The 13355-nt window shown below is 49.2% G+C and overlaps 1 protein-coding gene across 1 annotated transcript in view; it reads left to right on the top strand.

Moving 5' to 3' along the window:
- Positions 1–13355, top strand: part of EDC4 (enhancer of mRNA decapping 4) — a 1195039-nt gene that overhangs the window by 140596 nt on the left and 1041088 nt on the right. The window contains 1 exon segment of the mRNA XM_030203662.1: positions 12724–12835. Coding sequence (XP_030059522.1) covers positions 12724–12835 — 112 coding nt within the window.

Here is a 13355-nt window from a genome sequence, read left to right as displayed (position 1 = left end):
TCCAGTTTTGGGCCTTTCCTTTTGGCCTCGCCACAGCTCCCCGCATCTTTTCCAAGGTTTTGGTGGTAGTAGCTGCCTTTCTCAGGCGAGAGTGTATCCGGGTTCACCCGTATCTAGACTGGCTCTTGAGAGCGGATTCAGCAGACGAAAGTTGTCTGGCCACAGCCAGAGTGGTCTCAGTACTGCAATCTCTGGGCTGGGTCGTCAATATACCGAAAAGTCACCTGACCCCCTCTCTCTCTCGCATATTTGGGTGTTCGACAAGGCCTCGGTGTTTGTCTTTCTACCCGACCAAAGGCGGTGCAAGCTTCAGAATCAGTCCGTCTGCTCCTGTGGATGTCTCACCCGCGAGCTTGGGACTTTGACGGCCACTTTGGAGGTAGTGCCTTGGGCGAGAGCGCACTTGAGACCTCTGCAGATTGCCCTGCTTCAACGATGGTCTCCAGTGTCCCAGGATTATCAACGCAGACTAACGTGGTTCCCTACGACCCGACTCAGTATGGAGTGGTGGCTCTCCGACAGCGTGCTGCGGCGAGGAATGCCGCTGGCGCTTCCCTCTTGGTGTCTGGTGATAACTGATGCCAGCCTTGTCGTCTGGGGAGCACATTGCAAGGGAAGCTGTGCCCAGGGTCTGTGGACACCCACGGAATCGGGGTGGTTCATCAATCGCTTGGAGCTGAGAGCGATAATCCAGGCTTTTCTGGCCTTTCACAAGACTCTGGAGGGGCTGGCTGTCAGAGTTCTGTCGGACAACACGAAAGCTGTGGCCTACATAAATTGACAGGGCGGCACTCAGTTCATAGCACTGGCTGCGGAGGCTGCTCAGATTTGCCACTGGGCCGAGCTACACTTGCAGCTTCTGTTAGCAGCTCACATAGCAGGTCAGAGCAACGTGCAAGTCGATTTTCTAAGCAGGCATCAAATCAACCCAGCGGAGTGGGAACTGGCAGACGAAGTGTTTCTTCAGATCTGTGCCAAATGGGGAACGCCCGTAGCGGATCTAGTGGTGTCAAGCGCAAATGCCAAAGTCCCGTGCTTTTTCAGCAGACGGAGAGATCCTCGCTTGACAGGGTTTGATGCCTTGGCTCCACCCTGGCCTCCGGGCCTCCTGTATGTGTTCCCTCCCTCAGGCGTATGCTGATGGAGGCCCCTCTTCCTTTTGCCTCTGGTACCGAACCTGTTGATGCAGGGACCGATGACCATGGAGGATCCCTGCTTCTTTGGTCTTACGGCATGGCTCTTGAGAGGGCGCAATTGAGAGACAAGGGCTATTCTAACAAAGTCATCTCCACTCTCTTGCAGGCCCGCAAGCGGTCCACTTCCGTTGCTTATGCTCGGATCTGGCGCAAGTTTGAGGTGTGATGTGTTTCAAAGGTGGTCACACCCACGCGGGCTTCAGTATCGCCGATACTGGATTTTTTGCAGGATGGTTTACAAAAAGGCTTGGCCTACAATTCCTTGGAAGTGCAAGTGGCAGCATTGGCATGCTTTCGAGGGCCGCTCATCCGGACGTTGCCCGATTTCTAAGAGGGGCACTCTGGCTCTGCCCTGCCCGCCTGTGTGGCTGCCATGTCCGGCTTGGAACCTGGGGCTGGTGTTGAAGGCTCTCCAGTGTTCGGTCTTCGAGCCGCTGAGTCGAGCTTCAGAGAAGGATGTGACTCTAAAGACAGTCTTTTTGGTGGCCATGACCTCGGCGAGACATGTGTCTGAGCGCCAGGCTCTGTCCTGTCGAGACCCCTTTCAGCAATTCTCAGAGTCTGGAGTAACGGTAAGTACTGTGCCTTCCTTCCTGCCCAAGGTGGTTTCAGCGTTTCACGTAAACCAGCCCATTTATCTGCCCTCCTTTACTAGGGAGGAATTTCCGGAATCTTTTGGGCAGTTACATCTTCTGGATGTTCGCAGGGCTCTCTTGCAGTATCTGCAAATGTCAAATGACTTCAGGACCTCTGATCACCTTTTTATCTTGTTGTCAGGTCCTTGGAGAGGGTCTCCGGCGTCTAAGGCTACTATAGCCCGTTGGCTCAAGGAAGTCATTTTTTTCTGCTTATCTGCTGTCAGGGCGGTCTCCGCCTGACGCATTCAAAGCGCATTCCACAAGAGCGATTTCCTCTTCGTGGGCCGAAACAGGAGCACTCTTTCTTCAGGAGATCTGTAGTGCGGCTACTTGGGCTTCTAAGCTCACCTTTGACTGGCATTATAGGCTGGATGTTGCAGCGAAGCGGGACATGCAGTTTGGAGCGCAAGTGCTTGCTCAGGGAGTGGCATATTCCCGCCCTAACTAGGGAGTGCTTTTGTACATTTATTTATTTATTTGTAGCATTTGTATCCCACATTTTCCCACCAATTTGCAGACTCAATGTGGCTTACATTTGCCGTAATGGCTGTTGTCATTTCCGGGTAACAGAATTACAAATGGTGTTGTGTTAGTGTGAACATACATAGTAACATAGATGGAACATAACATACATGGAACAGTTCATGGTATATATAAACCATGTGCGTACATACATGGTAAAGAATACATTATGGTATTGCATGCAGGTTCCTGAGTGATAGTTGGATTATAACATACATTCTCCGAGGACAAGCAGGCTGCTTGTTCTCACTGATGGGTGACGTCCACGGCAGCCCCTCTAATCGGAAACTTCACTAGCAAAGGCCTTTGCTAGTCCATGCGCACCGCGCATGCGCGGCCGTCTTACCGCCCGAACCGGCTCGTGTTCGTCAGTCTTCTTTTGTCTGCGCTCGGGACGGTCGTGTTTTGCCGCCATTTCGCGCACCTCAAGTTGACCCTCGTGCGTCTTCGCGATTTCGCTTAAAAAAAAAAAAAAAAAAAAAGACCTTGGTCTTTGTCCCTTCCCATGTGTCCAGTTTGTTTCCCCAACGTAAGTTTCCTTTCGCTTTCAGAGTAGGACTTTTTTGTGGCCTCGGTACGGGTTTTTCTCTCTCCCTTATTTTTGGTGCCCTTAGTCACCATCGCAAATTTTGATTTTGCCGGGGTGATTTTTCCGCCCATGTCATCGAAGTCTCCCAGCGGCTTCAAGAAGTGCACCCAGTGCGCACGGGTAATCTCGCTCATTGATAGGCACGCGTCATGTCTTCAGTGTCTGGGGGTTGGGCACCGCCTGCAGGCCCGCAGTCTTTGTGCTCTTTTACAGAAGAGAACTCAGGTAGCGAGATTGGCCCAGTGGAACGTGTTGTTCTCGGGCTCTTCGTCGACAACAGCACCGGAGGCATCGACGGCATCGAGGTATCGACCCTCTGCATCGTCGGTACCGAGACATCGGAAGGCTGCGTTGGCGTCGGTGGTACCGGGACCTCCGCTGTTGCTGATGTCGTCGGACGGTGGTGCTTCGACTGGAGTGCAGGTGAGGGCTGTCCATTCCCCTGCTGGTGGCGGTGAGCCTTTGGGTGGGTCTCCTCCTACCCTGAGGGCTCCTGCGGTACAGCCCCCCCGAGACCGACCTTCTTCGGCCTCGGCCCCGAGGAAGAGACGGCTGGATTCTATGTCCTCCTCGTCGGTACCGGGAAGCTCTGGTGACATGCTTCGTTTGAAGAAATCAAATAAGCATCGACACCGGTCACCTTCCCGCATCGGTACCGAGCGCTCTGGGTCGCCGAGGGAGTCGGCACCCAGTAGGCATCGGCACCGGGAGGACCGCTCACCCTCTGTTCAGGAGGTGTCGATGCGCTCCACCTTGGACAGCCCGGAACAGCCTCCACGCCCGGAACAGACTCTGACCTCGACGCCTGCATCGGCTTCCATGTCTTTCTCCACAGCCGCTCTGCACGAGAGTCACCGGGCCGTTCTCCCGGAGATCCTGGGAGAGCTGTTGCGCCCTTCCCCTCCGGTACCGGGGGTGCTTGTGCCACCGGTACCGTCGAGTGAGGCGCCGGCTGGCCCCTTGCCCGGGGTGAGGTCTCCGACATTGGTACCGCTTGCGGTACTGACTGCGGTCGCCTCCCAGGAAGGCTCCCCGACGACGTCGGTGGAGGGAGCTTCGCCGGTGCTGGCGAGGGAGTCTACCTCTCGACGCTCCCACCGTGGCCGTGTTTCCACGGAGTCGAGTCGGGCACGGCTTCAGACACAGGTTCATGAACTTGTGTCTGATACCGATGGTGAGGCCTCGTGGGAGGAGGAGGAGGACATCAGGTATTTCTCTGACGAGGAGTCTGATGGCCTTCCTTCTGATCCCACTCCCTCCCCTGAAAGGCAGCTTTCTCCTCCCGAGAGTCTGTCTTTTGCGGCCTTTGTCCGGGAGATGTTTACGGCCATCCCCTTCCCGGTGGTTGTGGAGGATGAGCCCAGAGCTGAAATGTTTGAGCTCTTTGACTATCCTTCTCCACCTAAGGAAGCGTCCACAGTACCCATGCATCATGTCCTAAAAAAGACATTGCTGGCGAACTGGACCAAGCCTTTAACTAATCCCCACATTCCCAAGAAGATCGAGTCCTAGTACCGGATCCATGGGGACCCAGAGCTGATGCGCACTCAGTTGCCTAACGACTCTGGTGTGGTGGATCTGGCCCTAAAGAAGGCTAAGAGTTCTAGGGAGCATGCTTCGGCGCCCCCGGGCAAGGACTCTAGAACCTTAGACTCCTTTGGGAGGAAGGCCTACCATTCTTCTATGCTCGTGGCCAAGATTCAGTCCTACCAGCTCTACACAAGCATCCATATGCGGAACAATGTGCGGCAGTTGGCGAGCTTGGTGGACAAGCTCCCTTCTGAGTAAGCCAAGCCATTTCAGGAGGTGGTCAGACAGCTGAAGGCTTGCAGAAAATTCCTGGCCGAAGGGGTATTTGATACCTTTGATGTTGCGTCCAGGGCCGCTGCTCAAGGTGTGGTGATGCGCAGACTCTCATGGCTGCGTGCCTCCGACCTGGAGAATAGGATCCAGCAGCGGATTGCGGACTCCCCTTGCCGAGCGGACAACATTTTTGGAGAGAGAGTCGAACAGGTGGTAGAGCAGCTCCACCAGCGGGATACCGCTTTCGACAAGTTCTCCCGCCGGCAGCCTTCAGCATCTACCTCCTCAGGTAGACATTTTTATGGGGGAAGGAAGACTGTTCCCTACTCTTCTGATAAGCGTAGGTACAATCCTCCTTCTCGACAGCCTGCGGCCCAGGCTAAGCCCCAGCGCGCTCGCTCTCGTCAGCAGCGTGCGCCTCAGCAAGGCCCCACGGCTCCCCAGAAATAACCGGGGGCGAGCTTTTGACTGGCTCCAGCAGAGCATAGCCGACATCAACGTATCAGTGCTGGGCGATCTGCTGGTCGGGGGGAGGTTGAAAGCTTTTCACCGAAGGTGGCCACTTGTAACCTCCGACCGCTGGGTTCTTCAAATAGTCCGGCAAGGATACACCCTCAATTTGGCCTCGAAACCTCCAAATTGCCCACCGGGAGCTCAATCCTACAGCTTCCAGCACAAGCAGGTACTTCCAGAGGAACTCTCCGCCCTTCTCAGCGCCAATCCCGATATTGCCAGCTCACAGGCAGTATCTGCGATTTCAGCTGGGCACATGTCACTTCCAGTACTATGTGCTATCCTTTGGGCTCGCCTCTGCGCCCAGAGTGTTCACGAAGTGCCTGGCTGTAGTAGCAGTGGCGCTTTGCAGGCTGGGAGTGCACGTGTTCCCCTATCTTGACGATTGGCTGGTGAAGAACACATCCGAGGCAGGAGCTCTACAGTCCATGCTGATGACTATTCGCCTCCTGGAGCTACTGGGGTTTGTGATAAATTATCCAAAATCCCACCTTCTCCCAGTGCAAAGACTCTAATTCATAGGAGCGCTGCTGGATTCTCGGACGGCTCGTGCCTATCTCCCAGAGACGAGAGCCAACAACTTGTTGTCCCTCGTCTCTCGGGTGCGAGCGTCCCAGCAGATCACAGCTCGGCAGATGTTGAGATTGTTGGGCCACATGGCCTCCACAGTTCATGTGACTCCCATTGCCCGCCTTCACATGCGATCTGCTCAATGGACCCTAGCTTCCCAGTGGTTTCAAGCTGCTGGGGATCTAGAAGACGTGATCCACCTGTCCACGAGTTTTCTCAAATCCCTGTATTGGTGGATGATTTGGTCCAATTTGGACGCCCTTTCCAAATTCCTCAGCCACAAAAAGTGCTGACTACGAATGCGTCTCTCCTGGGATGGGGAGCTCATGTCGATGGGCTTCACACCCAGGGAAGCTGGTCCCTCCAGGAACGCGATCTGCAGATCAATCTCCTGGAGTTATGAGCTGTCTGGAACGCTCTGAAGGCTTTCAGAGATCGGCTGTCCCATCAAATTATCCAAATTCAGACAGACAACCAGGTTGCCATGTATTACATCAACAAGCAGGGGGGCAGCGGATCTCACCCCCTGTGTCAGGAAGCCGTCAGCATGTGGCTCTGGGCTCGCCGTTACGGCATGTGGCTCCAAGCCACATACCTGGCAGGCGTAAACAACAGTCTGGCCGACAGGTTGAGCAGGATTATGCAACCTCACGAGTGGTCGCTCAACTCCAGAGTAGGGCGCCAGATCTTCCAGGTGTGGGGCACCCCTTTGGTAGATCTCTTTGCATCTCGAGCCAACGACAAGGTCCCTCAGTTCTGTTCCAGACTTCAGGCCCACGGCAGACTGGCATCGGATGCCTTCCTACTGGATTGGGGGGAAGGCCTGCTGTATGCTTATCCTCCCGTACCTCTGGTGAGGAAGACTTTGTTGCTTGAGTTTCAACAACAGGTCAAGTCTTGCTTAAGACCGAGGCACCATGATTCTGATTGATCCATTTTGGCCGCGTCAGATCTGGTTCCCTCTTCTTCTTCCGGAGTTGTCCTCCGAAGAACCGTGGAGATTGGAGTGTTTTCCGACCCTCATCACACAGGACGAAGGGGCGCTTCTGCATCCCAACCTCCAGTCTCTGGCTCTCACGGCCTGAATGTTGAGAGCGTAGACTTTGCCTCTTTGGGTCTGTCAGAGGTTGTCTCCCGTATCTTGCTTCCAGGAAAGATTCCACTAAGAGGAGTTACTTCTTTTTATGGAGGAGGTTTGCCGTCTGGTGTGACAGGAAGGCCTTAGATCCTCGCTCTTGTCCTACACAGACCCTGCTTGACTACCTTCTGCACTTGTCTGAGTCTGGTCTCAAGACCAACTCTGTAAGGGTTCACCTTAGCGCAATCAGTGCATACCATTACCGTGTGGAAGGTAAGCCGATCTCAGGACAGCCTTTAGTTGTTCGCTTCATGAGAGGTTTGCTTTTGTCAAAGCCCCCCGTCAAACCTCCTACAGTGTCATGGGATCTCAATGTCGTTCTCACCCAGCTGATGAAACCTCCTTTTGAGCCACTGAACTCCTGCCATCTGAAGTACTTGACCTGGAAGGTCATTTTCTTGGTGGCAGTTACTTCAGCTCGTAGAGTCAGTGAGCTTCAGGCCCTGGTAGCCCAGGCCCCTTACACCAAATTTCATCATAACAGAGTAGTCCTCCGCACTCACCCTGAGTTCTTGCCGAAGGTAGTGTCGGAGTTCCATCTGAACCAGTCAATTGTCTTGCCAACATTCTTTCCCCGTCCTCATTCCTGCCCTGCTGAACGTCAGCTGCACACATTGGACTGCAAAAGAGCATTGGCCTTCTATCTGGAGCGGACACAGCCCAACAGACAGTCCACCCAATTGTTTGTTTCTTTTGATCCCAACAGGAGGGGAGTGGCTGTGGGGAAACGCACCATATCCAGTTGGCTAGCAGATTGCATTTCCTTCACTTACTCCCAGGCTGGGCTGGGTCTTGAGGGTCATGTCACGGCTCATAGTGTTAGAGCCATGGCTGCGTCAGTGGCCCACTTGAAGTCAGCCACTATTGAAGAGATCTGCAAAGCTGTGACGTGGTCATCTGTCCACACATTCACATCTCATTACTGCCTGCAGCAGGATACCCGTCTCGACAGTCGGTTCGGGCAGTCAGTGCTTCAGAATCTGTTCGGGGTTTAGAATACAACTCCACCCCCCCTAGGCCCATGTTTTATTCTGTTCCAGGCTACACTCTGTTAGTTGTATAAGTTGTTAGGTCAATCTCAGTTATGTCTTCACCGTTGCAAGGCCCAATTGACCATGTTTCTTGTTTTGAGTGAGCCTGGGGGCTAGGGATACCCCATCAGTGAGAACAAGCAGCCTGCTTGTCCTCGGAGAAAGTGAATGCTACATACCTGTAGAAGGTATTCTCCAAGGACAGCAGGCTGATTGTTCTCACAAACCCGCCCGCCTCCCCTTTGGAGTTGTGTCTTCCCTTGTCTTTGTTTTGCTACCTACGGAACTGACGAACACGAGCCGGTTCGGGCGGGAAGACGGCCGCGAATGCGCGGTGCGCATGGGCGTGCGAGGACTAGCAAAGGCCTGTGATAGTGAATTTTCCGATTGGAGGGGCTGCCGTGGACGTCACCCATCAGTGAGAACAATCAGCCTGCTGTCCTCGGAGAATACCTTCTACAGGTATGTAGCATTCGCTTTAGGCCATCGACTATGGAGAGACCATATTCGACATAGGGATAAAAGTGATAGTGCTTGTTCACTAATAGCAAAGATGTTAATCAGTCAGGTGATAAGATTTCGGTTGGGTCTAGGTCGTGTATATTCTTATTTAGTATTTAAGATGGATGTTTATGATATGCCTTCTTGAACATATCTGTTTTCAGTAGTCTTCGGCAAATAGTTAGGTCTTGCATTGTTTTTATGGCCTTCGGTAGTGCATTCGATAGCTGGGTACAGATGTATGAGAAACTGGTCGCATATGTGGATTTATATTTTAGCTCTTTGCAGTTGGGGTAGTGGAGATTGAGGAATGTGCGTGCTGATTGTTTTGCGTTACTAGTAGGCAGGTCTATAAGGTTGGGTCTTCCCCATGAACAATATTGTGGACTAGGGTGCAGACTTTGAACACAATTCGTTCTTTTAGTGGGAGCCAGTGTAGTTTTTCTCTTAGGGGTTTGGTGCTTTCATATTTCGCTTTCCAAAATATGAGTCTGGCTGCTGTGTTTTGAGCAGTTTGAAGCTTCTTAATGATTTGTTCTTTGCATCCGGCATAAATGGCATTGCAGTAGTCTAGATGGCTTAGCACCATTGATTGTACTAGGCTGCGGAATACTTCCCTTGGGAAGAAAGGTTTGATCCTTTTAAGTTTCCACATTGAGTAGAACATTTTCTTTGCTGTGTTTTTCGCATGATCTTCGAGTGTGAGATTTCAGTCAATTGTGACTGCCAGAATTTTCAAGCTGTCTGAGACCGGTAGGGTGTAGTCTGGGGTATCTATGGTATTGGGTTTGTTTGTATTGTATTGTGAGGACAGGATGAGACATTGTGTTTTTTCTTCGTTTAGTTTTAGTTGGAATGTGTCCGCCCATGAGTTAATTATTTGGAGGCTGTGTGTGATTTCATTTGTGATTTCAGTTATATCTTGTTTGAATGGGATGTATATCGTGACATCGTCTGCATAGATGTATGGGTTGAGTCCTTGGTTGGAGAGCGATTTGGCTAACGGTGTCATCATTAAGTTAAAAAGAGTTGGTGAGAGCGGTGATCCTTGTAGAACTCCGCATTCAGGTTTCCATGGAGTTGATGTTTTTGAGTTTGATATCACTTGATAGGTTCTTGCTGTTAGGAAGCCTTCGAACCATCTATGTACGTTTCCTCCAATCCAGAAGTAGTCCAAGATGTTTGAGAGTATTTGGTGGCTGACCATGTCGAACGCGCTGGACATGTCAAATTGTAGGAGAAGCACATTGTTTCCAGTTGCAATTAATTGGTTAAATTTGGTTATGAGAGTGGTTAGAACTGTTTCAGTGCTATGGTTGGACAGAAATCCTGACTGTGATTCATGTAGTATAGTGAATTTGTTTTAGTTGGTAAGTTGTTTGGTTATCATACTTTCCATTAGTTTGACTACCAGGGGGATAGATGCTACTGGTCGATAGTTGGTTGTATAGTTTAATTTTTTCTTTAAGTCTTTGGGTATAGGGGTAAGAAGTATATTTCCTTTGTCCTTGGGGAACAGTCCATGTTGCATCATGTAGTTCATGTGTGATGTAAGGTCTGTTGTGAAGCGTTGGGGAGCGAGCCTTATTAGGTTGCTGGGACAAATATCCAGTTTGGAGTGGGTTTTGCAGAATTTGCTGATTGCTTGAGTGATGGTTTCTTCAATTAAGAGATCAAAGTTAGTCCAGGTTCGATCTACTGGGTATTCACCGGGGGTTTGGTCCAAGCATTCCATGAATTTTTCATGATTAGTGGTATTGAGTGGTAACGTGGATCATAATTTTCTCATTAAGGTATTTGGCAAGGTTGTCTGCCGATGGAATGTTTGTGCTGGCCGTGGTCACCGGTGTGGTGTCTATTAACTTGTTCACGAGTTGGTAGAGTTTATGTGCGTCTTTGTAGTCTGGTCCTAGTTTGGTTTTGTAGTATGCTCTTTTGGGTTTTCTTATTATTTGTATTTCCTTTGTAGTTGTTTCCATGCATTAAGTGTGTATTCGTTTTTCATTTTTTTCCATGCTCGTTCAAGTCTCCTAGTATGTGTTTTTAGTGATTTCAATTCTTCGTTGAACCAAGGTAATGAGTTTTGTCTGTGTAGTTCTTTTATGTAATGGTGCAATTATGTCTAATATGTTCTTACATCAGTCATCCCAGTTTAGTAGGTAATGTTTGGAATCTGTTTGTGCCGTCCAATCATTGCTGTAGATTTGTTGCCAGAATGTTAGAGTCAAGTTGGCCTCTCGTGGTGTAGGTTGTGGGTTTTTGCGTGAGGTGCGTTCCTTTTTTCTTCCACTGTAGGGTGGAGTTTAGTTTATAGTGATCTGACCATGGTATGTCCAACCATTTTGTATCTGTAAGTATAAGGTTTTGGTCTGAGGATAGTTTGTGTGTCCTTTGACATGGGTGGCTTGTATATTGGGCCACCTAAGGTCCCATAGTTGGAGGAAGTCCTTGCAATCAAGTGTACTGGTTGCCTTAGAGTCTTCGAGGTGTATATTTATGTCTCCAATAATAAGTAGATTGGGATTTGAAACACAGGTGTTCAATATGAAATCCATGAAGTGTGATTGACATTCTTGCCACTTACCTGGTGGTCTGTAAAATAAGAACGTTTAGGTTGTCAAGCAGGTTAGTATGGTTAATTCTGACTGAGGTGATTTCAAGTTCTGGTGTTATGGACTCAGCAGTTGTTGTTACATTGAAGTAGGATCTATAGATTAGTGCTAGTCCGCCTCTTTTTTTTTTTCCTTGTCCAATGAGTAATTTTGTAGCCCGGGGGAGGGCAGAGTTCCAGAATTATGGGGTCCTTGAGGTTGTGGATCCAGGTTTCGCTGATGAGTAGTAGGTCGAGATTGTCTGCTGTGATCCAGTCTGTTATAATTGTTGTTTTATTGACTACTGATCTGGCGATTATGTATCCTATTTGAATTATTTGGTAAGGGTCCATTTTTGCTGTTGTGTTGATTTTGATTAGTTGTCGTTCCTTTATATTAGTAGGGCCCTTATTTCCCTTTTGTTGTAGTTGTCTGCGTGTTGGTGGTTTTTCTTTGTTTGAACTGTTGTCAATTTGGTAATGTGTATGGTCTCGTATTAGTCTTTGGTGTGTGTGTGGTGTGGGTATCATGGTGCTTTCGGTGAGTGGAGTGGTTATAGTTATGTGAGTTAGTGTTATGGAGTAAACTAGTAGGAGAAGTTTGAATGCGTTCAGTTTGTTTTTGGTATCAATGTAGTTAATGATGCAGTGTTTTGGTGGGGTTTCTGAGAGTTATCCCATCAGTTAATGGATTTATCTGCTGCTGATGACAAGGAAGGGAAAATTAGGTTCTTACCTTAATTTTCTTTCCTTTAGTCACAGCAGATGAATCCATGATCCCTCCCTGTCTGACTCTGTTTATTTGTTCAGTTGTTTCCTGCAGACATGTTCCCTCATTGGGAGAAGTTGGAAAACAGTCTTCAGGATTTCTGTTCTGTTACAGGAGGTTGAGATCGTCCCTCCTTTTGTGTGATTATTGCTCCTGTTCTGGGGCATTCGTTCGCTGTGAGGAAAGTTTGTTATTCTACTTTAAGGATACACTCTGCTTTGGAAGTTTCAAATACTGAAGGCAGATGGAGCTAGCCGTCCATAGAGCACTATGGTTTTTCAGTGTTGTCTATCTCCACCTGCTTGTAGGCAGACATAACCCATCAGTTAATGGATTCATCTGCTGTGACTAAAGGAAAGAAAATTACCAAGGTAAGAATATATATATATATTATCTAGCAAACATCTTGTCTCTGCCTTGATAGTAGGTTGGTTGGGTTTTTTCCCCACTAGTTTTTACTGAAGATGACCCTTAGTTAAGGAATTTATTTTGTATAAGACTGTCTGCCATTATAAAGGGTAAGTCAAGATAGAGCAATGTCAAATACTTCATTTTTGTTTAAAACATCTTTCATATCCTACCTTTTTGAAAAACAATACTAACTTCTCCCCTTTACAAAACCATGCTAGTGGCTGCTGGTGCAGTAATGCCGACACAGCCTATTCAAAGTAAATGGGCTGCGTTGGCATTACCGTGCGGCTTTATAAAAAGGGGGGTGGGGGGTAAGTGTATGAACACCTTAAAATAGACCCATATGATTAATCGTTAAATATAAGGATTGCAAATCTTCCGCATTAAATAAACATATAACCTACAGCGCATAATGATTCACTGTGTACATATTTTCTCTTTGTTTGTGTTAGTTGCCTCTCTGGAGATGATAGTTCGACTTGTGTGATGATATCTGCTAAGGATGTGGAGATAGTGGCCAGCAATGATTCCAGCATCTGCAGCAAGGCCAGAGGAAGCAATAAGGTGAAGTCTCATGCAAAAAATTGTGTTGTGATGCAAAGGCACTGTGATGTCAAAGTGGCATCATGAAGGTGCAGAAGCTTTGTTGGGGGTGAATGGGTTAACCCTCAAATAAACAGACTGAATCTCAGTTTTGGATTCAGCACCAAAACCAGCCTGAAATTAGGGTTTGAGTTTCGTCCAAAAAATGCCAGTGCATTCTCAGCTGAAACCAAAATTCTCCCGAGAACAAGCAGGCCAAAAGTTTCACAATTAGGTAATTTGATCCCGCGTTGCCCGGTCTGGAGCTTTAAACAAGCTTTCAAAGAGCTTCTGTGGAGCTTGAGGCTTGCTTCACTGCGCATGCATGAGTGCTTTCCTGCCTGCCGTGAGAGTGAGGTTACTGCAGTTGGTTTTCAACTGCGGTGAAGGTCAGTTGACTTTATCCTGCTGTTCACACAGCTCGGTCTGAAGAACTGCCTTGAGTGCCTTTTGGCATCTTCTGTCATTATTTTTGCCATTTTTGTGTTCAGGTTCCCTCTTC

The sequence above is a fragment of the Microcaecilia unicolor genome, chromosome 5, assembly GCF_901765095.1.
Source record: "Microcaecilia unicolor chromosome 5, aMicUni1.1, whole genome shotgun sequence".
In the NCBI taxonomy this organism is placed as follows: Eukaryota; Metazoa; Chordata; class Amphibia; order Gymnophiona; family Siphonopidae; genus Microcaecilia; species Microcaecilia unicolor.
This window is presented reverse-complemented; position numbering and strand designations above follow the sequence as displayed.